This window comes from Mesoplodon densirostris, chromosome 9, assembly GCF_025265405.1.
Source record: "Mesoplodon densirostris isolate mMesDen1 chromosome 9, mMesDen1 primary haplotype, whole genome shotgun sequence".
Taxonomy (NCBI): domain Eukaryota; kingdom Metazoa; phylum Chordata; class Mammalia; order Artiodactyla; family Ziphiidae; genus Mesoplodon; species Mesoplodon densirostris.
The window spans coordinates 81,874,852-81,902,028 of record NC_082669.1 but is presented as its reverse complement, the minus strand read 5'-3'; the positions used below and the strand labels follow the sequence as shown (position 1 = coordinate 81,902,028).

The window sequence follows — 27,177 nt, the reverse complement described above, 5'->3', positions numbered from 1 at the left end:
ATATAGCATGACTAGTGAAATAAAAACTGAAATGGACCAACCTCTGGTCTCCAGAGGCTCAAAACCACAGGGACCCTCGGGAGCAGGTGAAGGAGGGAACTGTGAGCTGGGTGAAGGGTGAGTTGAAATGTGAATTCAGGTCTCTTTTTTAGGGAGAGGGGTGCTACTTATCTTTGGAGCTGTGATCAAGGGAGATACCTTGTGGCTGGGACAGCTGGTGACCAGGTTGAGGAAGGAGGAAATTACCAGGAGTTCCTAAGTCAAGAAGTAAAATTAAGAGGCAGGTTTAGAGGGGAACTGAGGAATCCACAAGCCTAGAAGCACATTTTGGGGACAAGAAAATCCCGCCAGAATCTGAATGTTGCTCTAGTACTCAGGCCAGTCTTTGGCCAGAAACTAGTGAGAGTAAGCTACAGAGAAAAGCTGTTTTCTCTGATAATGATACTAACAATAGCTAATGTTTATTAAGCTTTGACTCTGTAAACACCCTGATTTATAAACACCTGAGACAAGAGGTTAAGTACACTGCAGCGGGGACGCAGTGGATCCTGCAGTGAGGATGCAGCACAGTAGGACTCAAACTAGGCTTTCCGGCTCCTCAGCCGGACCCGAGTCACTGCCCACTGCTGCTCCTCAAAAACTCACCTGCCAAAATTTTTTTTTCTCCCCTTAGTTTTTTTTTGTTTTTTGGGGTTTTTTTTTGCCGTACGCGAGCCTCTCACTGTTGTGGCCTCTCCTGCTGCGGAGCACAGGCTCCGGATACGCAGGCTCAGCGGCCATGGCTCACGGGCCCAGCTGCTCCGCGGCATGTGGGATCTTCCCGGACCGGGGCACGAACCCGTGTCCCCTGCATCGGCAGGCGGACTCTCAACCACTGCTCCACCAGGGAAGCCCGTCTCCCCTTAGTTTTATAACAAAAGCCCCCTATGGTTTTCAGTGTTCAGTCTTGCTTCATTTCAGAGTAAGAAGTTAAAATATTGTGGTCTCACCCTATCAGAGTAGATAGCAATTAGACCGAATGCTGCTCTAAACTTAGCTAGAGAAAGAAAAATCTGAGAACAGTGAATTAGGTCAAGAAGGATGCGAAGGTGACCAACTCAGCATTTATAAATCCTTGGGGAGCATCTTCTTAGAAAGAACTCCTCTTCCTAATTTCTAAGTTTGGTGAGTGTCTTGGCACCTCATACTTGGAACTCAGGTCTCCCTGGCAGAATTGAAAACCTAAATGCCCACGGGTGCAAAAAGCCACATTAAGGGGTGAATCAGGCTGGTTGGGGCTGGAGGGGAGGGGAAGCCTGTCTCCATCGCCACGAGGGCAGCAGCTCCCGGCTGCGAGCAGCTGAGTGTAGACTCAGTGATGTGAGGTCTTGTGACTTGGAAGAAGAAGCCAGACATCCTGGTTTTTAAGTGAACATTTGGGAGGTTGTTCTTTCAATGTTTCAATGTTTTCAACTGTCTTAATTTTTAAGCCATGTTAGGTCTGTCTGGAACCCCCAGGTCCTCTGAGTCATGGACCCCTCACTCCTGTCCCACAGCCAGTCCATGGTCATGTCCTGCCAAATGGATCTCAGTGTGCCTTTTTCATCCATCCCCACTGGTACCATCCCACTTTATGCCTCCTTTTACTATATTTTGTCTACTTTCCTGTAAGTGGCTGCTCCGCCTACCTCTTGTGCTCCCTGAACATCTTTCACAGACCACCAGACCCCCGATTAAAAGCACTCTGTGATTCTTGACTCCCACCTGCCCCAGTCACCCACTGAACTATGTCAGTCCCATTCAGGGTCTTCCATTCTAGGACACTGATCCACTTAATTTGCTTATCAGACCCTTTTTAATTTAATTTAACTTTTTGAGATATAATTGAGGTACAACATAGAGTAAGTTCAAGGTATACAATTCGTTGATTTTTTTTTTTTTTTTTTTGCGTTATGCGAGCTTCTCGCTGCTGTGGCCTCTCCCATTGTGGAGCACAGGCTCCAGACGCGCAGGCTCAGCGGCCATGGCTCACGGGCCCAGCCGCTCTGCGGCATGTGGGATCTTCCCGGACTGGGGCACGAACCCGTGTCCCCTGCATCGGCAGGCAGACCCTGAACCACTGCACCACCAGGGAAGCCCCAATTCATTGATTTGATACACTTCTGTATTGCAAAATGGTTACCACTGTAGCATTAGCTAACATCTCCATCACGTCACATAATTACCATTCCTTTCTTACAGTGAGAACATTTAATATTTACTCTTAGCAACTTTCAAGTATACAACAGATACAGTATTAACCCCTGAAACTTATTCAACTTACAGCTGAAAGTTTGTACCCTGTGACTGACATCTCATTTCCCTCACCCTCCAGCCCCTGATAACCACCATTCTACTGTTTCATCAGTTTGGCCTTTTTAGATTCTACGTACAAGTGATATCATGCAGTATTTGTCCTTCTCTGACTTATCGCACTTAACATAATGCCCTCAAGGTCCATCCATGTTGTCACAAGTGGCAGGATTTACTTTTTTCTCATGGCTGAATGACATTACATTGTACACATATGCCACATTTTCTTTATCCATTCATCTCTTGATGGATAGTTAGATTGTTTCCGTGTTTTGGCTCTTGTGAATTATGTTGCAGTGAACACAGGTGTGTGGATAATCTCTTCAAGATCCTGATTTCATTTGCTTGGGATATATACCCAGAAGTGGGATTGCTGGATCATATGGTAGTTCTATTTTTTGTTTTTTGAGGACCCTCCATACTGTTTTTCGTAGTGGCTGCACCAATTTATATTCCCACCAACAATGTGAAAGGGTTCCCTTTTCTACACATCCCCACCAACATTTGTTAACTCTTATTGATGATAGCCATTCTAACAGTTATGAAGTGATATTTCATTGTGGTTTTGATTTGCATTTCCCTGATCGTTAGTGATGTTGAACCTGTTTTCCTGTACCTATTGGTCATTTGTATATCTTCTTTGGAATATCTGACCCTTTTTAAAAATAGGTATCTAAGCTCCAGCAGAATACAGTATTTCTTCCTCACATGTCCTTTGCTTTCCCACTCTTCATGTCTTTGTTTATGCTGCAGCTTTCATCTAGAATTACTCTCAAATTTCATCTAGAATAAGCACACAAACTGCCCCCCACACACACACACCCACCCATAACTACTGCATGGCAGGTACTATGTAAAGTACTGCGTGGTACAGGACTGGTTAAAATAGACATGGGAGCCCCTGTTTAAATACTCTGAGGACGCCCCCAAATGAAGGCTTGTCTGACCCCTCCAGGTATGCCAACTACCTCTAATGAACAGCAGTAGGCTTTGTTTACCTCTGTGCCCCACCTAACTATAGTTCAAGGCGGTGAGGGTATTATTTGGGCTTTTGTGTTGGCCCACACACATGTTATGAGCGCCTTGAAGGCTAGTAATATAGCTTATTCTTTCATTCCACCTTGTACACTGATTGCCAATAATTACTTGTTGAATGAGTGCATGAACCTGATACAAGAAGTAGCATGTGCAAAGAAAAAGGGAATGTTAATCATATTTAGCTGTCAGCAAGTGGAAGAACTTGCTAACAGTGGAGGTAGAAAGAAGCGAGATTAGACAGTGCAGAAGTTGTTGAGACAGCAGCTGATGATAGGGCATGAAAATAGAGTGAAGTGGATTTGAAAAAAGGAGGTTTTCAAATGACAGACTGAGGACAAAAGATCTCCACTCTGTTATGTAGGAAAGAATGTAGCATCTCCAAATATTAAAGGATTCTTATTCTGTATTTGGCTTAGTAATTTATATGTATGAAATCCCTCTTTCTTTTTTTTAATAACAAAAGTAAGATATAAACACAAGATTCACCTGCTGAGACCTTGAGTGCAGTTACCCAAGTTAGCAAGTGGAGCTTATCATAGATCTCTCATTTGGCTTATTCCCCACGTCTGGTCAGTCCGGAGTTCTTTTGAATCTGCTTCCTATATCTCATCTCTACCTCCTGCTCTCCAGTCCCCCTACCACCTATCATTTCTTGCTCAAGGGCCTATGGAGGCCTCATCACTAACCCTTCTATTTCCCCCGTCTCGCTCCTTCCACAAGCCCTCTGCAGGTTTCCAGAGGGCTCACCCTAGAATAAAAAACTGCTCATGACAATTTCCTGCTGTTATACTCCAGTGGCTCCAGAATAAATACTGAAGGTCTCTGAGTGTTATGTCAAGAACAGTACCGTCTGGCTTTGGATCTTTCCGTTGCTGCTGTCCATCCTCATCTTCTAAAACTCCATCCACTGTCACCATCATTTTCATAGCAGTAGGCCCCACTGCTGCTGACTGGTGGCCAATGAAGAGATCATGGAGAACGGAGAACGTACACTTTGAGTCAATGGGGACACCAGAAGCTTCTGAGCAGTGCCAGGGAATCACAAGTGAGCCAGAGGGAAGGACCAGTGGTGTGGTGTCCCTTCTTTTGTAGTGCAGAAAGCCCCTAGCAGGGAATTTTCTTTTGGTCAAAGGGCGATGGAAAAGGACAGAATGTAGAGAAGGCTGAGATCTGGATCAGAGAAAAGGAGCTTCTAGGGTGCTCACTTAAGCTTTTAGAATAATTACAGGACAGGAATTACGTATCAGCTACTGTCTTGCTTTTTTTTTTTTTTTACGAAGAAAGTAAACTGATCAAATCATATGACTACCAAGTGAGGAATATACTGATTCATAAGGTGTTCTAAACTTATTCCTGGTTTCTAACTTTATTTTCTAAAAAAAATAAAAGATTTAAACTACTTACATTCAGCTGGAGGTTAGAATGTTGAACTTCCATCTTCCAATGGGCGTAGCACATACATTACCTTATATGTTCCTCTCTACGACTCTGTAGAAGAAAGCCAGTGAAAAGAGACAGAGAGAATGAATAAAAGAAGTGTATGAGTGAAAAAATACAAGAAGGAAGAGTAGCAGATTTTTTTTAAATAATTAGCTTTAAGAATCTAAAACTTATATGGAGACTAAAATGGTGCCAGTGAAGAAAAGAATGTAGAACAGAAGATGAGTTCAAAAAGGATGGCGTAGCACTTATGCAAGCAGTGGGTATTTTGTGTTTATTTTAAAATAACATCTTCCTTTTCATATTGACTTTTGTGAGAGACCGTCGCATCACATGGCTCCACTATTTGGTAAGGAGGGTCTGAACGTGTATTAGAATTGGGTCATATTTCTCCTCAGTATAAGGTATTGAGTTAGGTTAGCAAGACAGATACTTCTTAAAATTACATGTGACAATGGTAGTAAAAAAAAAAAAATTAAACACTAGATTGGTATTTTAAAATAATACTTAGGATTCCTGAGAGAACTTTCTACTTCAGAAGTAATAAAGATAGAATTACTGTAATAATATGTAATTGAAGTCTATATAAATTGAGTTTCCTCCTTGGACCCTGTGTTACTGGAGGCTCTTTGGAGGTCTGTCCCTTGCTTCTCACCTGGACTCAGAGCATCATCCCTGCAGAGCCTTGTTTTAAGTGGACAATGTAAAAGATGGGCTGCTTCCATCTCCAAAGAGCAGATTATGGACTTGGGGTCACCTTAGACATAAAGGAGTTTGGATTGAACTATAAATGTGATATGTTAATTATTTTTAAGCCAATGAGTCTTGCTCTAGACTAGCTATATAGAACTTTTAATACAAGGGTGTGCAAAACTGGACTATAGCCCTGAGCCTAGCCAAGCGAGAGCATCTGATTAAGATTACTGACCTCTGGAGAGGGGCAAGCTGACATAGCTATAAAGTTGGAAGCAGGGGAAAAAAAGGGTAGATTAATTTCAGAAATCGGGCTTTGAATTAGCATGGGGCAAAGGGAATCCAAATGGCTGACTTTCCAACAATAGGCCGAAAGGAATCTCCAGATATAACTTGGGGTGAGTGGCCATTTTATGTCTCCATGAACCCTGATCAGAGGCTGAATAATCCTTCAAACCCAAAGGTGTAACGAGTTTCTGTTTCTATGGTTGGTTCATATTTTAGAATTGAAACCATGTTAAATAACCTGAACTAGACATGCTATTTCACAACTAAAATGAAATTTACATTTGGACCAACTTGCTTTAGGTTGTTGAACTTAAGTGGTCAGATGGAGAAGCAGATGTTACTGAAAAAATTGAACATATGAGGCCAGCAGTGTTGAAGACAAAGCTTTTCACCAAAAAACCCAGTCTGTTTGACCCTTGATTGGTACCTCAGAGGAGACCAAGATGAACAAAGATGAGGTGGAAACCCAACCCAACTGTTAGGAACAGCACCCCACACCCCTTTTGTCGAGGGCACAAGCTGTCCATTTAATGTGGGGTTAATTAAGTCACTGACAATACATTCCTTGCTTGTGGACTCAGGAGAACGAGTTTGTGTCTTTCCAAGAGACCTCCTGCAATCCTATAAACTCGTTTATTTCCAGCCTGAATCCTCCCTTGCTGCCTCCATCCTTTGGTCCCAGCCCCTGCTGGACATCTCAAGAGCGATGCCTCACTCATCACTCAGGCCTGAAGCATAACCCATCACCACCTCCCCTGCCTCAAGTGTTTTCCTGCTCATGTGCTCTCTGTCTCCATTCACTGCGTGGCCTCTGCTCCGGTGGGAACTTCTGAGTTGTCACTGCTCTTCCCTCTCCGCCCCTCTCTCAAGACATCAACCACTGAGCTTTGCTCACTCCATCTCACACTGTCCTTTTGTTCTGTGCCTTGGCCCTGGATGAGGCTCCTGTTACCTCTTGTCCTCACCTCAGCAGTGAGAGCCTGTAGATGTGTTTTCTTGTTTCTTCGCTCTCCTGTCAATTCTTCACACCAGAGTGAGATCTCAAAGCAGGAGTCAAATCCTGTTTATCCCCTCCTTAAAGACTTCCACTGATCCCCAGAGCTGGTAGTTACTCCCTTCTGAAATGACATCCTGGGCCTTCCACTTTTCATTTGTGGCTGGGTTCTGAGACTTCATATCAGCAAGTCTTACCCTGGCTGCACGTAAAATGCCAATGCCCCAGGCCCAGCACTGACCAACTACATCACAACCTCTGGGGTTGGATCCCTGGTGACTGTAATGTGTAGCCCAGGTGAAGACACAGCCTGCTGCCCTACTGCCCACAGATGGGGCTCCTGGCTTCCATTCCACTGATGTGACTCTGTACCCAAGCTCCCAGCCTGTCCTCACTAGACACATGTATCAGCTTTGAGCTGTCTGTCATGCTACTCTTGCAACTGTTCTGACCTTGGTTTGAAGCCCTGGTCCCTCCTAGGACTGAGCTCTGCCTGGCCTCCATTCTTCTGCCTATGCCGTTTCTTAAACCTAGAAAGCCTTTTTCTGATCTGTCAAGATGCCATTCCTCGTAATGGGTCCAGTTTTAAATGCCACATCCCCCCAGTTAGAATCAGTCACCTCCAGCATTCCATAGTGCTTAGCATAGTATGTACAGCAAGGGGGCACTGGAAAACATTTGTTGAGATGTAATTACATGTTCCTGCAGACACATTCTAGCTGGAACTAGCCATACACTTAACGCAAATCAAGGCAAAACTGGAGACCTTCAGTCGTTAGTTACAGAAAAGCAGATACATAGACCATTCAACCTGGTCTGGTTTTGTTGTTGTTGCTGGGTTTGGTTTTGTTTTTTTAAACCACTGGGTATAAAAGATCTGTTAGTTTATCATTGTTTTAAAAAACTATACGTTTATCATACTTCATAACAAACATATTTTTGAAATAACACTTGAACCTGAGAAGCATAGAACTGTAGCACTCTTTACTAAATAGCTCTGTGGAAGGGGACGCAGCACACACCAGACACTAGTGTAATAGCCCCAACAAATACAACTCAGTTGAGAGGTGGCTGGCTTTGTTTCCTGTCTTCTAGTTTTTAAAGCTTTATAGCATCCAGAAGAGCTATTTCAATCTCAGAAGAGATTCATTTACAGGGACTTCTTTTGAAAGTGAAAATGTATTTGTGTCTATAGTAACTAGGAGGTGGAATGGAGTATAATGTACTCTCCTAAGTGTTTGTGAAAAGTGGAATACTTGACAAAATCACTCTCAAGAATTTTAAATTAATCTTTTTTGCAAGGTTAACTTAGCTAAGACTAGGGCATCTTAGAATCTTCTAAAATATTAAAAAGTGATTTTAATTTTTTACTCATCGGTATATAGGAAGTATTATTTATAAATACATACATCTATATATATATATATTTCAACTACAATATTAACAACATTTGACTGTTTCCAGTTGCCCAGGCACTATTTCAGTTACATTTTATCCACTGACTTGTCTTCTACATATAATAGCAATCTTCCATTTACTTTCCATCTTTCACTTTCGGTTGACATGCAGTTCAGCCTCCCGTCTTTAGTGTGAGGACCCCTAAAATAAGACTCACAAGTCCAAGATCGCAGTCCTTCCTTACCACTGTTTCTGAAACCTGAGTCAAATCTCTTTAACCTCTCTGAGATCTGTAAAATGAAAGGAGGGACCTGCTGGTCTCTGAGGTCCTGTCTCCATAATTTTATGAATATTTTACATGGGTGTAATTTAAAGATCATTTAAGGGTTTTAACATTTTGTATTCTGAAATATCCATCTATAAAATACATACCACCTATTTTTACAGATCAATGAATAATTTAAAATAAAATTGTCATTTAACCACTGACTGGGTCACAAAATAGAACATTCCCAGCTTCCAGAATGGGCCCATGTGCCCCACCCCTCTTCACAAGGGGTGGGGCACATGGAGCTAACCACTAGTCTGTCTTCTGTGATAATCATTTCTTTGCTTTTTAAAAATAGTTTTACTATCTATGAATCCCTAAATTATAAGGTTACTGTTTCCCCTGTTTGAACTTCAAATGATGGCATCATATTATGTGTAGCCTTTTGTGATTTGTTTCTTAATATATTGTTTGTGACAAGTCTTCATGCGGTTGCTTGTAGCTGTAATTTGTTCACTTTCATATCCGTTGTATGAATATACTCCTGTATCGTCTATTGTTGCTAGAGATTCAAGTTGATTCCATTTGGAATCTGTTGTGGAACTAATGTTGGATCATTGTGTGTGTGAATCTTCAACTGTATTCAGTAATGCCAAACTGTTTTCCAGAATCCTATAGTCTCCCAGCAATGTCAGAGCATTCCCATTGTGTCACGTCTTTGCTAACACTTAAATCTTTGCCAGTTTGTATAGGTTTTTGTAAAATCTTTAATCACTGAATTTCCTTTTTGACCACAGCATGTCTGATCCCAGTGAAACAATCTCCTGCTAACAAGAAAATCATCATCATCTTAGAGAATTTGGAAAAATCTTCATTGTCTGAGTTACTGGGGGACTTTTTGGGGCCTCTGGAAAATCGCAGCACTGAAAGCCCCTGTACTTTCCAAAAAGGTAAAGATGGTAGAGAGACCATGCTGAGAAGCAGGCTGCTTTGAGATCCTTCTAATCTTTCTGTTTCCCAGAGCACATGTTATGCTTCATGGTCGTCTTTCTTTCACTTATTTGAACTTGACCCCTACTGTGGCTTGCTGAGGTTGGACTGTTGCTTTTGGTTTGTTTCAGGAAACAGAACGTCCGAATGTTATTACTTTCATGAGAACTGCTTTTTGTTGGGAACCATTGCCAAGGCCTGTCTCCAGGGCTCCGACTTGCTGGTGCAGCAGCATTTCCGCTGGGTACAGCTGCGGTGGGATGGCGAGCCCATGCAGGGGCTGCTGCAGAGGTTCCTAAGGAGGAAAGTCGTGAATAAGGTAACAAACCACAGGCACAGCCTATTGCTGGGAGAGGGGCCTTTAGTGTCAGGTGACCTAGGCTTGAGCTGTACCACTTACTATGTGGCTTCCAGCAAATAAAATTTGGGGATATGCAAGGGTTAAATAGGATAATGCATGTAAAACCCATAGCAGTTTCTGGACTATTTTAAGTATTTTAAACAGCAAATAGGTTTTACTTTTTTTATTAACTATTCTCGAGGAGTCTCTCCAAGTTCTAAATGCTGTGGGAAACAAGATTAGAAAATTAATCACTCTTCTTAAGGAAAAGCTACTGCTTCCTTGGAGCCTTCATTATCCATCACTCAAGCTAGTTTTAATATTTGTTACAGTGCGCTATTAAAAAGTCACATGAAAAAAAATTAGAAATCTCTATCTGTTGGCACATTTCCAAGAATAATCACTTTTAGTGATTTTTCAGAATAATAAAATATTCTGTATTCTATCAAGATAACAAAATTAATTCAGTGCTGACCAACTCGAGTATATCACTATTTAATATTCATAAATTGGGCCAGTAGCTGAGTGTCTGGGTGGACTTGAAATAAAAGAGCTAGATTTAGCAAGATTTTATCATTTAATCCCGCACAGTTGGGCCACACTTGGAGGACAGGATCTTCATTGTATCAGCACAGGATTTTAAGCTGTAGGTAACACAACACCCTACTGCTAGCTGCTTCACACACACAGAAAAAGGCTTTTTTCCCTTACATAACCAGATGCCTTGCAGTAGGTGTTGATGATGTCCATTCACACCTTTGTGATGTCAGGTCCCAGGTCTGGGTGAGTCTCTTGACCTCCCTTCAGGATTGCAGGACTTTGGGCATCACGCCCTCGCACAAACTTGTTCATAGGCAGGAAGCAGGATGCTGTGCAGAGAGGGAACTTTGGCTTCCTTTGTCTCCTCCTTATCAAGGGGAAAGAATCTTTTTCTGAAACTCCCAGAAAGAAGATTTTCCCTGAATGGTTCATTAACCAGACTGGTTTCATGTACACCTCTCCACCAGAGATCTTGGCTAGAACTACCTTCCCAAGGCCAAAGCTCTCCACCAAGTTCCTGAACAAGATTCAGTGTCTGTTATGTTAGAGTGTGTGAATGTACATGCGTTTGTGGAGTTGGCGCCATGGGAGGCGGGTGGAGGGAGAAGTGTGGGATGGGAATGCGTTTGGTAATTCAGTGAACAGTGCCTGCTAGTGGTGATTTGCATTAGTATCTGAAATTCCTAATTGAATCAGAAATCCTCTGTCCCAAGCTCTGCTAAAGTCAGTTGCCTGGTCGTAAATATATTCTTCTGACCAAAGCACATCTGTGACCTCAACCAGTAGGAAGAAAGGGGAGGCAAAGACAGTCATAGGTAAACAGCTTTTCAGATTATTGATACTTCCATTAACTTCATCACTATTAATATTTAAATCTTATTGCCAAAAAATTCACCTAAATAATTTCAAAAGATACCAGTTTTTTTTCTTAAAGACTTTAATATTTTTAGAGCAGTGTTAGGTTTACAATAAAATTGAAAAGAGACTGCACAGATTTCCCATCTACCTCTTGCTCCCCACACATGCATAGCCTCCTCCATTATCACCAGAACGGTGCCTTTTCTTATCAAAGAGGAGCCTACACTGACACGTCAAAATCCCAAGAGAAAAACATGGAACGCTTCACGAATTTGCGTGTCTTTCTTGCGCAGGGGCCATGCTATTTTTCCTTGAAAGGTACATCTTACCTGGTAAAGTATACCTCCTTTTCCCTCCTCTGGCTCTGGTAAGCATAGTTTGAAAAGGATTGATTTTACTTATTTGGAAAGGAAAGTTCTAAGTTTCAGGCTCTACACTTTCCTCCATTGTGTTTGTGAATGGGCCAGTGGGGTGTGCTGTGAAGAATAGAAAGGGGAGGGGAGGTAATGCCTTTCATTTATCAGGAATCACTTCAAGTAGGTTAATAAAAAGGATTCCGGGGTAGGAGTACAATGGGAATGAATGACTCCTGCAAAACGCCAGAAATCTTGTAACCGCAGGATGGAACCAAATATTTGGGGGCACTTAGAAGCACACTGGCACGTGATCAAAATTACTTCTTCCAGCTCCTTCCAGGGATATAAGTAAGCAGACCTTTTTTGGACAATACCAGGCTTCTAGTATTTAATAAAAATAATTATACTTTCTTTAGTAGGAAATTAATATTCAGCTATTAATTGTAGCACATGATCTCATTCTCGCTGGAAGAGGATCAGAGAAAGTGGGAGAAATATGATTGTTCCTCTTTTGAAGAAAAGGGAAACTATGATAACAGATCCCAAAGCCTCATGTAACACAGTGATGTTACTTTAATGGAGCTGCTAGAATCACTGAACCACTCTTTCATTTTTTCTAGGCCAAATTCTATCCCTTCATGTAGGACATAAAAACATTCATGTATTATCCTCAGTCTTAATATCATAATTCCTTGGTAAAGTAGTGATTTATGTGAATCTGCTTTCTTATAAAATACAGAGTCAATTGCTGTATCTGACTTCTAAATATTTGAGAGATTTCTCCTCATAATAAATAAATCTTTGGCCTTCTGTGACCCTTCTGTACTACCAAAAAGGGACCTTTTATGAGATATAATTCAACTATTCAACTATAAGATATAATTCTCCCATTCAACTGTGTGTGTTATACAGTATTACTTAAAATTTGCACATTTTAAAATTTGAAAATATACTTCTTTATGGTGTCAGACCATTTTGATGAAGTTAGCATTTTAGCTGAGCCTTCCTTCTAGGGAAATTAGAAGTAATACAAGGTGAACATGCCACAGATCCAGGTATGCCATCTTATGACTTACCCAAAATATTCAAATATTTAATGTAATTTTAATTTCATTTATTCAGAATCCTTTTTTGAACACCTGCTATTTGCAAGACCTTGTGAGGAATTCTGTACACATGTGAAAAATGATTTCTTCCCGAATTGATGTTTAAGAATTCATCCAAGTAAGACACCTCATCCAGGGTGTCTTACTGCACTGTCATGTCTGAATCCTTTCATTGCATGTAATAAGCTACAGATCTGTATCTGTATCTCGTGCTAACACACGTCATAGAGTATGTTATTACCTAGCCGTCTTCCAGCCACCCCAAGTGAAGGTTAAAATCAGATTTGGCTACAGTTTTGTTTTACAGTTTGAATTTTTATATTTTTAGTTTTGGAGTGTTCGAAACAAAAGGACAAGAAGCACTGTTCTAAACCAAGCCCCCGTCTTCCCCCTCCCTGTCTCTAGTTCAGGGGTCAGGTGCCCTCTCCCTGCGACCCCGTGTGCAAGACGGTCGACTGGGCCCTGGCTGTCTGGCGCCAGCTCAACTCGTGCCTGGCCCGCTTGGGCACACCAGAAGCACTTCTTGGGCCAAAGTATTTCCTGTCTTGTCCTGTAATCCCAGGGCATGCCCAAGCGACAGTGAAGTAAGTGTCATTGATCCTTCTTTGCCTATTTAAAGTAGAGCCCTGGCTGATTGGGAATGTTTGGGGGTGAGAAAGCTGAAGGGGCCACCTTGTGCCACCTCTTGTCATGAACACGGAAAGCCAGTGCCCTGTGCTCCTGTCACAGGACGACCATGACTCGTGTGGTGGGTACTTCCTAAGGAAACTATTTTGCTAAGACTAGATAGATCCCAATTTCCCTCTGTTTACAAAACTTTCAGCAGACTCATGTGTGACTTGCTGGGCAGTGTCTCCTGGGGAAGGCCCACATGAGACATTAGGTCAAGTATCCTGTAACCATCCCCCTACCCCACCCCCCCAAAAGCCCACTTACATTCTGTTGATGAATTGAAAATCTTCCTCTTTTATTAATGAGACTTATGTACTTACTGTGTTTTAGAGCAGCTTATGAAAACAGACATATATACAGTAAGGTTAATGAAATAGAAAATTAGAAGGAAATTGAAAGGAGGAAAAAATTTGTCACTATCCAGCTTACTTTAGTAAGGGTTCTGTGATTCGCTGTTAGATTTGATTCTGTACTTTTTGGCATCCTGGACAGAAATCTATTTTGGAAAGCAGGGTATGCAGATAATATGTCTCCTCTATTGTAAGACAAACTATCAGTTTAATAACAGCTAATTGAGGGAACACAAGAAGTGCTATATTAAAAAGTATACAGCAATTTCTTGTTAAAAAGCAGAAATACATTTATTCATTTAATTACCCCTTTCTTTATCAGTATCATGAGTAAATTTAAGCCTTTTTTTTTTTTTTTTTTTAACATCCAGAGCCTCAAGATTCTTAGGAACCAGTTTTGGCCTTTACTTTCTGCTGCATGGTCATTGTCAAGAGCTAGAGGCTCTGAGATTTTTACCTTATCTGCAAGCTGACAAGTTAGCCTGCCACATTCAGGATGTGGCCTCTGACCCAGCACTTCATCACTCAGCACAGCCACAGCCTGGGCTTCATATTTGCATTGGTTTCCCTACCTCCTCAGGCCCTATGGGGTGATGCATAGCGGTCCAGGTGGATGCTGGCTTTGCATCAAAGCTGTGGAACTGTGAGCTTGGGAATCACCCAGTTTTCTAACGGGGATGCTGGCAAATCTGCCCACGCTTTGCCCGGGAAGGAAATATAACTTTCATTTTCGTCAGGAAACAAATCTACCCTCTGCTCCAGAAGGAGACGCTGTCTCTGTTTTTCCAAGTCGGTTTACAATACTAAAACAGCCTTGAAAAGATAATCCAGAGCAACAGCTGACACAAGAGGTACAGAAATGCCATGGAGAGTTATCTCCCAACAGCCCTATTAAGGAACTGCCTTTAAAAAAAAAATTATATATTGTTTTAGCTAAAGCTTATATTATATTTCCCTTCAGCACCTTTAGGAGTACTTTTTTTTCCTTTGTACTTTTTTTTTTCCTGAATTACGTGTCACTAGACATTAACAAAGCAGCTGACAATAGATGCTTGATACTGAGTAAATAGTTTTAACGGTCTTGAAAGGCTTATGTCAGTATCTAATAACTTTGAAAACTTTCCTATTCTGGGAGACGGAGTTCTGTCTACAGCCTTTAACTGTATTAACTGTTTTTTAATGCTGCAACAAAGTGTAATCTTTTTTGAAGGAATTTTGATTGGCACTGAGTGCTCCACATTTGGGCTGAAGTCCCGCAGCAGCTACAGCTATAATGCAGAGTCCACCTGAGGCCATGGCTGGTGGATCCCATCCCCTCTCTACAGGGCTCACCCACCACGTGTAGACGCTGAGCCCCTGCCTTGGGGCAGGCAGATTTAATTTGCCAGGGATCATAAAATGTATCCCAATTGCAGAAATACTAAAATACAATATATGCGTCTTATTAAGGAAAATGGCAAATAAGTTTAAGCTATTTAGACACAGACTTTCAGGAAATCTTTTTCCAGACTTCTTTAGTCTATAAAGTTTTCCATGTATTTTTTCCCTTTCCATATATTTAATTTTATTTGTGCATTCATTTATTCAACACTCCAGGATCTTATAAAGAAAAAGACGAGAGACATGTTAGCAGTTTCATTTGAAATACATTGTATATTTAAGGCAAATTCAAACTACTTTGGTGTTGGATAATTTCACGTATTCCAAAATGACCTGGGAAAGGTAGCCTGTCCATAGAAACACTTAGGTTTTGTTTCACAGTCTTCCAGCCTGTTCCCCGTAGAGTTGTGTGTGATTCCTGAGAGGCTTGGTCCTAACTGTGAAACCCACTCCTCTCTCGGAAGGTGGATGTCTAAGCTGTGGAATGCTGTCATTGCACCCAGAGTTCAAGAAGCAATATTGTCAAGAGCCTCTGTGAAAAGACAACCCAGCCTTGGGCAAACAACTAAAAACCCTAGCCAGGGACAGCAGGCTGTGGTTAGAGCTGCTCTCAGCATCTTGCTTAATAAAGCTGTTCTGCATGGCTGTCCCCTCCAGAGAGCAGGTATGTGGGTTCATGCTGGGAGGAGAGGAAATTCACACTCTTATGTAAATGCTTGCTTGAATTTGTCTTTAGGGCACTCTATTTTCTCTCTTTGTAATGAGAGAAATTATCTCCATGTAATAGATGTTGCACAACACAGCTTTAGAACTCTCTCTTTTTTCATTACTGGCTCATGTTTAAATACCAGACTTCAAAGTAAAGTTTGCTGGTTGACAAAACGCCTGCTTGGGTATTACAAGCCTGTGATTTTGAAGAGGCTATTTCTTTAAGTATTAGAAACGTTGGATTTTACTTGACTCTGTGAAACTGCATTATTGCTTCTGTCCTTTTGACAAAACATGGTTTCTGTTATTTCAGAGCTAGACCAGCATACAGCTGATTTCAAAGGAGGAAGTTTCCCTTTATCCATAGTTTCAAGTTACAACAGTTGCAGCAAGAAGAAAGAAAGTGGTGCCTGGAGAAAGGTGAGCACCAGTCCTCGCAAGAAGTCTGGCCGGTTCTCTTCACCCACCTGGAACAAGCCGGACCTGAGTGAGGAAGGTAAGGGGGGCAGGCATGTCACCCACACGTATGTGGGCATCCATGAGGTGGTTTCTGAATGCAAACGTGCTTTATTTTTATCACTCTGCATTCAACAAAGCAAAATTCTGAGTATTTCAGATGCATATTTTCATGGAATAAAACACGTGGTAGTTACACTCCAAAAATATCTGAGAGCCCCCTATCTGAAAAAATAATCTTTCATACTAGAATTCTGAAATTAAATTTAATCTTTACCATGTTAATGGTCATTTGCTTTTTATTAATTTGATTTTCTTGGGATGCACACAATTATATTTATGTAATACAAATTGACACATAAAAGGAAAGAAATATGCCAACATGCATTCCTAAGCCAACCTTAAATTTTTAGAAGAATGTGTTATAGACGTATTTGATACCAGTTTAAGGTCTTTACAAGTGAGTCAGCTTTACACATTTTTTTCATACATGGGATGTACTGTGTACCAAGTTTTATTCTAAGCACTGGAAATAGAGCAGTGAAAACAGGAGATAAAAATACCTCCCCTCATAAAGTTTACATTCTAATAAATTATTAGACCTCTTCCTTTTGGCGTTGATAGTAGCATAATCAATTGTACAAATTTTAAATGTCCTCCCTAAAGGCAATCATATTTGAAAAGATGTTCCAACCTCATATGCATTGTGGATTTCTGTTAGGTGTAATTTAGGTCTTCAAGAGCCCCCTTGCACCCCAAAATGTTCTCTTTTATGTAATTTTATGGCAAGTTGACAGCAATGGGGTTGCTAAATAAAAGAATATGATGCCTAAAATCTTATCTTTCTTAAAACAGAAAAAGTTGCTTTTGTTACTATATTTTTATATTGAAGCATGTATTGATTTTTAATAAAAATTTAATATGGTTTTAACCATATCAGTACATGCCAGAGTTTTGTAATTACCCCAAGTATGTGAAAATAAATTGTGAGCACTTTTTTAAATGACTGAATGGACAGTCACTGAAAAAAAATATAAACTCTCATTGTAAAGGTTAAGTTTTATGTATTTATAATGGGATACATTCTGATCCCAAAGGCTTGCCCTTACTTCCTAAAGTTAGAGTGTTTGATTCAGGGAATAAAGTCATGAGACTCTAGCCCCCCAGTAGAGCAAAGAGTCTCCCTCAGGCTGAACAAGGATTATGTATCTGTAACAAGGATTATACCTTTTACCTGTTTATCCCTTGAGAGTATCCAAAAGAGCTCTACGATGAGGATTATCATCTCCATTTACAGAGAGCAAAACCGAGGCTCAGAAACCCTTGGTTACCTGCTCGAAATCACTTCTACAAATGGGGTTCTGCAATCCATGTTTTCGTTCCTAGCGAGTCCAATGCTGTTTTCTTCAGTCTGTGCCACTCATAATAATCCATGACACTCAAAGGAGGACACCCATGCAGGCTTTTCACTATATCATTTCCAAGTTCATTAGAATTCCTATAGGGTTCAGGACCAGCTGCTTTCCTGAACAATAAGCATTGTCAATATATATCAATACTTTAGAGTTGACAAACAAAATCCATAAAGTGAATATGAACTTAAAACAATATTATGGAAATAAGTCTAACTTGGCAGACTGTATCAGGCAAAATTGAGTTATAAATTATTTTAAATTCATTTATATTTTTAAAATAATTATTAGTTGTACAGCTATTGGATATATCAAATATTCTTTGAAACATGAAAACTTTGATGAATAAAATTGTGTGCAACCATAGTTTACACTGACTTCAATGCAGAGATTTATAAAATGCATTGGCCAGTGTTTAGGTGCATGAACCACTGATTGGTTAAGGACCAAAGGTGGACATGCCTCTAGTTTTTAATTTTTTTTATAATAGTAACTTTTTCTAATAATTACATTTGATATAAAAATTATTACAACAGGGCTTCCCTGGTGGCGCAGTGGTTGAGAGTCCGCCTGCCGATGCAGGGGACACGGACGGGTTCATGCCCTGGTCCGGGAAGATCCCACATGCTGCGGAGCGGCTGGGCCCGTGAGCCATGGCTGCTGAGCCTGTGCGTCCTGAGCCTGTGCTCCGCAACGGGAGAGGCCACAACAGTGAGAGGCCCGTGTACCACAAAAAAAAAAATTATTACAACAATGTTTGGGTTGATTTTTTGACATCACTGGTTTAAAAAAAAAATAGAACCCTTTTGCATTCCATGCAGACCACTATGGAAACTCATAAAATTTAATAAAGACACAGCCTTTTTCTTTCCTGACCTAAACCAAGGCTGAGGGGTTGGTCATAGGCTTCTGGAGAGCAGGGCCCAAGGCGGTACACTTACATGGTAATTAGGGGAAACCTACTAGTCATTGCTTTCTGACAATAATGACGAAAGTATGGATGAGGAAACATACAGAGATTCTTTGATGATCTGCTTTTAATCAAGATATATCAAATTCGACTTACTTTTCAAAATCATTCTTTAGAGATTAATCTGTGCTAGCACCATTCGTACAATTTTAGAATTAACTCAGAAGCAACTGTGTTAATGAACTTATAAAATTTAGAGTGTGTACTATAGAAACAGACATTTTGAGTCTAAAATGGTTTAGTGTTTCTCAAAGTTTTTTGATCATAACCCACAGTGAGAAATAGAAATATATTTTAAAGCCTGACCAGTACACACAAACCTGTGCATTTGCATGTATCTATAACCGATACAAATTTATATATTTACTGCAACCTGTGCAATGTGATATTTCCTATTCTATTTTCTAAATGGGTTGAAATATGCAGTTTGAAGAACATTGGTGTGATATGCAGTATTTGTTTTAATGCTGTGACTTTTTGTATACTGTTCCTATTTTGTTTTCCGTAAAACGCAAAGCAATTAAAAGTTAAATTTTTACACACTAAGGCCACCCACACTGTAATATATCATGGGGCTCAGACATCAAAAACTGCTCCAGATCTACATAGTCAGTAACTAGTCAGTAAAGTTGGAAGGCAAACAAAGGGAGAGAAAGGGAAATTACCATCATCAAAAGGCATGTATTAACCCCTTTTTAGGTACTTTGAGAACAAAGGCCTAAGGATGTGGGGACTTGACTGGTTAGAATAGGGTCCATTGATGAAAGCAGAGTTGAGGATTCCTGAATTGAGCCTCAGGTGGTGTGAGTTGTACTGTCTTTGGTCATAAATATATCAATACATGAGGTTGTTGGTCATTCCCTGACCTTCCACAGGGCTTCAACAGATGGATTTAATCCAAAAACAATATGAAAATACAGCAGAGTCTATAGCCTGTTTCTTTTAAATGCAGAGTTCAAGATGCACAGGGACATTCTGTTGAAATGATTACATTTTTTTTCTTTAAACAGGTATCAAAAATAAGACTATATTACAGCTGAATTGTAACAGGAATGCTTCTCTGTCAAAACAAAAGTAAGTTTCCCTTGTAGATTTAACTCATAACAAACAATACACATTCTCATTATTAGTCTGTGCAACTATTACACTGTTAATTTTTTAAAAAGCAAAAGGTAATTAAATGCTAGTATTAAACTGAAATCTAATGAATGAATTTCTAAAAAAAAGTTTCTTAACAGAAAGCCTGTTTTGCTTTTAGTTTGTTAAAAGGTTAGAAATATCACTGGCTTCATTTTGTACCAAATTTGATAGTTATTATTAATGCATTTGACAAAGATATGGTAACATCCTGCATTTGTGAACTTTTAAACAGACTTTTAGATGACTGTTCTTTTTTTTTTTTGCGGTACGTGGGCCTCTTACTGTTGTGGCCTCTCCCATTGAGGAGCACAGGCTCAGCAGCCATGGCTCCCGGGCCCAGCTGCTCCGCGGCATGTGGGATCTTCCCGGACTGGGGCACAAACCCGTGTCCCCTGCATCGGCAGGTGGACTCTCAACCACTGCGCCACCAGGGAAGCCCCGTTTTTTTGTTTTTTTTTTTAATGATAGATTTACAGAAACCTAGCATGACTTATTGTTTTTCTTATGTCGCTCCTAGGGAATTGTTGATTATACCTCCAAACTTGTAAGCAAGCTGAAATAAGGAATTATTTATCATAGAATAAAAATGCTTGTTAGTTTGTAAATAGGTCCCCAGTGTAGCCCAGTAAATTGTGTGCTCAGTCACTTGGCAGGTAACATTTAGGACCCTGTGCCCTGGTTCACAGAATTACAGAAGGGGGTCACTGAATCTGCATCACATGCTTGTTTCTGCCGGGTCCACTGTTAGATCTGTTGTATTCAATAGCCTATATAATAATTGCAATAACTCTATGTTGTAGGTATAAGGAATTGGTTAGAGAGAAGGGAACCCAGGAACTGAGTGAGGACAAAAAGAAAACCTGACCTCTGGTCATATTACTAATATGTGGTAAATGCATATTTACTCCATTATCACACTGCCCCCTGCACACAGTGTCTTAGCTTTATCTTTAGAGACAGAGAAGAAGAGGGAAGAGTAAGACTGGAATGTTTTAAGTGAAAGTAGATTTCTTTGTGTAATAAAATTTTACCCTACTGAGAATTTTAAGTGGGAGTTTTCAAAATCCAGTGAGAGTGGGTTGTTGTGTAAGTGACATTGATGGATGCCTTTAAAGGATGTTAAAATCTTTTTAGGTCTCTAGAGAATGATCTATCATTGGCGTTGAATTTGGATCAAAGACTCTCTCTGGGTTCGGATGATGAAGCGGATCTCGTCAAGGAACTTCAGAGCATGTGCTCCAGCAAATCTGAATCTGATATCAGCAAGGTAAGCAGGACGCTTGGGGGAGGACATTGAATGGTTCCACCCAGCAGCCGAGAGACTTCTTAGAGCCACATCATAACTCTCACTCCCTGACAGAAATTCCTTATCAAATAGCATGTTAATGCTCCAAATCAGAGCATCCCTTACCTTGCTTAGAAAAGCGCTTTCTTCCAAAATACCCCTTCTACAATAAGGGAGCTCTATTTAGCACAGCTTCTCTGAAAAACCTGAAGCGGAAATTGCATATGTTAATTGCGTTACCACAAATTACACCAATACATCCTTTTCATATTCCTAACTGGCCCATAAGTCACCAGTCAGTAAGAGAGCATTACAGCAGCCTTGTGTTCTGGATAGAACGGCAACTTTCCTTACAAATAAAAAAAATAAGTGGCCTGTGTAATTTGTTTAGTCAGAGTCTTCAAGCTGTGAAATTTGAGATCCAAATATGGAAATTAGTGACCCAAAATCTCGAAGCATTAACAGCATCAAGTTCAGCCTGTTTTGGCACCCTGATATCTGCAGCAAATTTGACCAAACTTCCTTGATAAATGCCTTTTACTTGAAAGGGAGCATAAGAAGGTAGTTAGAACTTGTGCAGCTTCCACCCAAAGACTCACCTATTGTATTTAGACAGTCATAATCTCTGGACAAAGTAGAACTGACTAACTTATTTAATGTTGCTGGAAATGAGTCGAAATACTTAACCTCTGGAAAAATAAGGTAACAATGAAAATCTTGCAGATTTTATATCCTTTCATTTTGTGCCAAGTGATTTTTTTTTAATAGGGCTTTAAAAGACTTTTTTCTTAGAGGCTATTTCTCATGCATTTGCCGTTAGTTTCACATGAAGACTTCAAGCCTTCATATGAACATTATAGGACTTAAAGGTCTGTTCTGTAGAGCTTCTGACAGTAAGAGAAAGATCACACTTCTGTTGTGGGTTTTCCACAGTGACTTGATAAACTGTGTATTTTCCAGATTGCTGATTCCGGGGATGATTTAGGGAGGTTTGATCGTTCAGGAAACAACCCTGCATTTTCAGCAACTGTTAATAATCCAAGAATGCCAGTGTCACCAAAGGTAAGTGTCCCCTTTCCCTCCAAAATGGGACAAAGAAGGACTGTTGTGGAATTTGACTTCACAAATCTTTCAGTGTGCATCACGGGTACTTTTAAACCATAGTTGGGAAATAAATAGGATAAAGGCAAAAGTGTTCACTAGGTAATCAAGGTTAGAAAAATTATTGTTTGGATAATAGCTTGACAGAATCACATAGAAAAGCATTCTTTTTCCTTCTATTTGATTCCAAAATTTTGGGTGTCCTTTCCATTTGTTTTCATTTGTTTATGCCGAAACTAGAACTAATGTAACTTTCTGTCTTTTGTGCTGTATTTTAAAATGGGATATTGAATTTCATTTGAGCACTATTTTGGAAAATTGGAGTAAATTTTAGCAAAGTGCTGAGTGATAACAAAGATCTACACACACAAAAAGTCTCATTCTGGTTAATAAATGCCCAGAGTTGAGATGGCCCAGCAGGTACTCCTGGGTGAACAGAAACAATAAAACTACTTCTTATCCGGTAGTGATTTTATGAGGATGCATATTTTTGTAAGAGGCATTTAGTAACATGTGGTTTGCTCACCAAGCCATGTCCATTGTGGTTCACATCCTGTTCTCATCCCCTCGCATGGCAGCTGACACAAACCTGTTGGCAGAGGGAGTGCAGAAAGCAGACTCATAAAGTCAGCCTGGTGAGACTGTTACATTATTAACCCTCCTCTGATCACCGGACAGCCCTGGGCTCCCCTGCCCCTGCTCTCTCACGGCTTCTTCCTTAGGTTTCAGTCCTGATTAGTCACGCGTGAAGCTGTGTGAGCCTGTGTGTGTTGGGGGGAATATTAACAAGGCTGAGTTCTTGTATAAAAAATATATAACATGATGATCTGTGAAGAAGAGCATGACCTGTCTGGCTTATAGTATTTGCTTTTTTTCCCCAATTGGGAACAGTTTAGAAGCACAGCAAAAGCATAGTTTGGAGAGCAGGTAAGGGAGGATGACTGAGGAGGTGACCTGGGGTCCCTGCAGAGAATTCTGGCTGGAAAATATTTGTTCAGGAGCTGTGGTTCAGAACACCTTTCTTGGGCCTCCAGGACCCCTCTTCAGGATTCCTTGCACAGCAGTCAGTGGGAAGGGGTGCGATGAGCCACTCTTTGTCCACAGGGCCCAGTCACTTTCCTACATAAAAAGGTTGACTGGTAGTGACTGGCAGCTGTTGTATAATGAAGACAGTTCTGTACCTCTTTTTCTCTGTCACAGGACCATATTGGGTTGCTACAATAAGGTACTGTCCAGAAAAATAGTACTGAAAGTAGGCTAAGCTTTGTTTTACAAGGGACCTTTTTAAAAAATGGATCATTTTATACTTTCTGGGCTCTTCAGAAAGAACCACAGAGTTGTTTAAATGTGCGGTTTGATGCGGGTATTAGGAGGAAAGCTGCCCCCTATTGCTTTGCCCACTGAACGCATTGTGAGGACTGTTCCCCGTGGCTACATGTTCTTCTCAGAACCTGCCAGCAGAGGGTGAAGTATACTCATTTGGCATTTGCCAGCCTCCTGAGAGCTTCACAGGCTCATACCTCTTCTACCATGAAAAAGTCAGCGAGCATTTCTTGGTTAGATGCCCAGCCTCTTCTATTATCAGGAAGTAATTCCCTTTAGAAGTAAGAGCTGTCTGTGTTAGTTGAAATCACTTTCTCCTATGCGGCCAGAGAGGGGCCCTGTTAATCAGGTAGCATGTCAGGCAGCCTTCTTAAAACAAACAAAAAAACCCATATTTACATAAATACAGATTTAAATCATCAGGAGAGTAGATACTAATAAATGTTTTCTTCTCATTAAGTTGCAAATTAAACTCCCGAAAGCAGAAGTTCTCATTTTGGTAGCATAATGAAATCCACTTGAGGATTTTTTTCTCCAATCCCCGGTACCTAGACCACATGCCTTAGAGGTTCTGCTGTAATTGGTCCAAGGTACAACCTGAACGTTGGGGTTTTTAAAAGCTCCTTGGTGATTTTCATGTGCAGCCAGGGCTTAGACCCGCTCTCCAACCCATACCTCTGATCTCTCATCCTCCTTATTTTCCACCCCATTTCTTTCCAAATATGTCCTTAAACTTCACATAACTTATTTTTACATGTAATTTACTATTTCAACAACATACCCTACACCTCCCCATGTCTATCTTCACCCTTCCTTCTTCCCATGGAACCCTTTCCTCTTCACCTGTCACAGCCCATACTCACTTGAGTTCAGTTCTGCGACCTGGCAAACATGAAGTGAGGCCTACCCAAGTGAACTCAAGATCAGGGAAAACAGCATGAATAAAAGGTCTTATCCCAGCATCATCACTCTCACCTATCCAACTCTGGTTCCTCAGGGGCAAAATGAGAGACCTAGACCAGGTCCAGAAGAGTTCTGAAACACTAGAAAAACAAGAGCATGCAGTTTCCAAGAATGGAAGATCTTGAGCTCCTTAGTCAGAGAATTGCTACGCAGGAACTTTAATTCACTACAACAGAAGCTCCATCAGAGCAAGCATGGTGCTCTTTTACGTTCTCTACTGTAAGCCAAGCACCTAGAACAGTGTTTGTCTTGTAAACATTCAAAATGTGTTGAGTAATAGTCTAATTAGATCTAAAGGCAGAAAAATTAAGTGACGTGCTCAAGGTGAAAGAGTTGAATTGTAGAACTGCTTAGAAATGGTTGGAGTAGTCCAATTTGATTTCATACAGCTCCAGCTGGTGAGGAGACTCCAGGTTCTGGCACTTGATTCACTGACTCCTGTGTCTAGCACTTTTATGATACCACAAAGGACCTAATGAAAATCAGCCAGTGGGTCTATAAGACATTAAGCATTCAGCTTCTCCCCTCCATTGTCTTTTGTTCATTTTTTCATGAGAACTTAAGACAGAAACTCCTACATGCGTGCTCAGGGACGGAGAGGAGGAAGTTAGGAACAATGTCAAATTGACAAGCTATTTTGTTTGCCTTTCTTACAGGAGGTCAGTCCTCTCAGCAGCCATCAAGCGACTGAATGCAGCAACGGTAAATCAAAGACTGAGTTGGGTGTTTCAAGAGTTAAATCTTTTCTTCCTGTTCCTAGAAGTAAAGTCACCCAGTGTTCCCAGAACACCAAAAGAAGCAGCAGCAGCAGTAATACAAGGCAAATAGAAATAAACAATTCAAAAGAAGATTTGAAACTTACACAAAAATAAACAAGCAGAAAAACCTAACAAATAGGCCTGCCTACAATATTCTCATTCTTCTGTATATTTCACACAGAAACCAAGGACAACAAGATGTAAATACCTTCAAATGAATCAAATGTTTTCACTGCAATATAAAGTATGAGTGCAGGACCACTATTCAGTTTTTTGTAAAATGTATTTATAATCAACATTTAGGGGTTTTTTTTTCAGTTCTGTAGGATTGAACTGCAATACCAAGAAGTTATACCCACTTTTCAAGTAGTTTTATAATAGAAAAGTCATAATAGTTTTACTCAAGATGTTCAGGGGTATTAAAACAACTGTCTGTGTACTGTATATCTATATATATGTACATATGTATATTTAAGAAAGCCTGAATCATTGCATACTACATGTGTGCAACATTGGCTTAGATAACAGGTACCATTTTAAAGAGATCATAATTTTATGTTCACTTGATGAGAAATGACTAGAATGGGGCAATAACAAATCATTTCTCAACAGTTACTTTTCTTAAAAGCCATATTAAGTATTTTTAAGTATTTTGCCTGTTAAAATTCTAGTTTCCAGTTTTAAATCTTTTAATGGTTGCATCATGTATATTTATGCTTATGAATTTGCATTATGACTCCTGTAAAATATGAAATTATATAATGCAATAAAAAGTGTTATCTTTCTTAACAAAAGTTTTATACCTAAGTGGATATAAAAAAAAAAGTAAATGGTTCAATAAATGAGACTTAACTCCTCTTCAATTCTAGTGGCACAATGGATAATATTTTCTAGGCGGTTTGTTTCACTAATGAAATGACTTAAAAAGTTAATATGCCTTGACACCAAATAAAATATTGAATTAGTGAAATAATTTTGCTGTAGTTTCTGTCTATTGCTCTTAGTAGTTTATCCATGCAAAAGATATTTGTGTTCAATTTAAGGACATTTATAAAACTGGTCCTCCGTGTTGGTATTTCAGTAGCTATTCAGAGAAAGACTCACACTTGTTAGAAAGTATTAGTTGGTTTAAACTAAAATAAAACATTTAGTGGAGCTCTAAGAATTCGGTGCTCATTGAAAAAAATTTTTTCATACATACAAAAAAAAGTATAATTTTATACCAAGAGTCATTTGCTTGTCTGAGAGTACTGAAAGTCCTTTCTTGGCCAGAATGCTTATTTACATAAGTATACACAGGTGCATTGAAACTATATTACACTTTGCAAGTATCTTTAAAAAATGTATAGTGAAGATTAGGCCACATGGGGTGAAGTAGAGGAAGGATCAGAGAAGAGATCAATTCCAGTACCTGTCAGGCTTCATCTCTGCAATCCTTGGGTGTACAGCGTGGACCATGGACAGGGAGATGAAACTAGAGCAAGGGACAGAGGGTAGATAGGAGAGAGAGGCTGGAGGAAATAGTCTTGAACACAATAACGCCTTTGAGCTGGACTCAAATTCTTGGTACCCTGGTGATATTTGATACTCAAGTGTTTTCACAAAAAGACATTAATCTTGGGAACAAAACTCAATGCTCTTGATATCATAGACCAACATACATAGATTGAGGTGGCTGTAATGTGTTTCCTCCTGCTTACATACACCTTAGATTGTGTCGTATTTGATTTTTTAGTGATAAGGCATTGTGCTTTATATTAGCAGCTTTTCTGAAGATAAGGATCTCATTAGTGTATTCAAGGACCAGAGAAGAGAAAAACAAAATTTGGAATATATTATTAAGATGACCTCTAGTAACTGATCCATACAGTTTTGATTCATTAGTAAAATTCGACACATATACTTTTTATAATTGGATGGCAGACTGGAAGATGTCTAAAGAAGGCATTTAGATCAGGAGCTTTCAAAATACAGATAGAGACCTAGTAATTGGTCATTTTATCAATTTAGTGTGTCACA

At 40.0% G+C, this 27,177-nt stretch overlaps 1 protein-coding gene and 1 pseudogene across 3 annotated transcripts in view; one reads left to right on the top strand and one right to left on the bottom strand.

Annotated features, from left to right (window-relative positions):
• The window catches only part of CTTNBP2 (cortactin binding protein 2), a 159,398-nt gene extending 133,550 nt beyond the window's left edge, over window positions 1-25,848 (top strand). For all 3 annotated transcript variants that reach the window (XM_060108190.1, XM_060108189.1, XM_060108191.1), the window contains 9 exons: window positions 9,248-9,400; window positions 9,572-9,759; window positions 13,046-13,224; window positions 15,507-15,706; window positions 16,064-16,246; window positions 19,599-19,662; window positions 20,863-20,995; window positions 21,974-22,075; window positions 25,057-25,848. In XM_060108190.1, coding sequence (XP_059964173.1) covers window positions 9,248-9,400; window positions 9,572-9,759; window positions 13,046-13,224; window positions 15,507-15,706; window positions 16,064-16,246; window positions 19,599-19,662; window positions 20,863-20,995; window positions 21,974-22,075; window positions 25,057-25,272 — 1,418 coding nt within the window. In that variant the 3' untranslated portion in view covers window positions 25,273-25,848. The remainder of the gene's footprint in view (window positions 1-9,247; window positions 9,401-9,571; window positions 9,760-13,045; window positions 13,225-15,506; window positions 15,707-16,063; window positions 16,247-19,598; window positions 19,663-20,862; window positions 20,996-21,973; window positions 22,076-25,056) is intronic.
• On the bottom strand, window positions 11,427-11,518 carry LOC132496553 (U6 spliceosomal RNA; annotated as a pseudogene).
• Window positions 25,849-27,177: the final 1,329 nt, after the last annotated feature.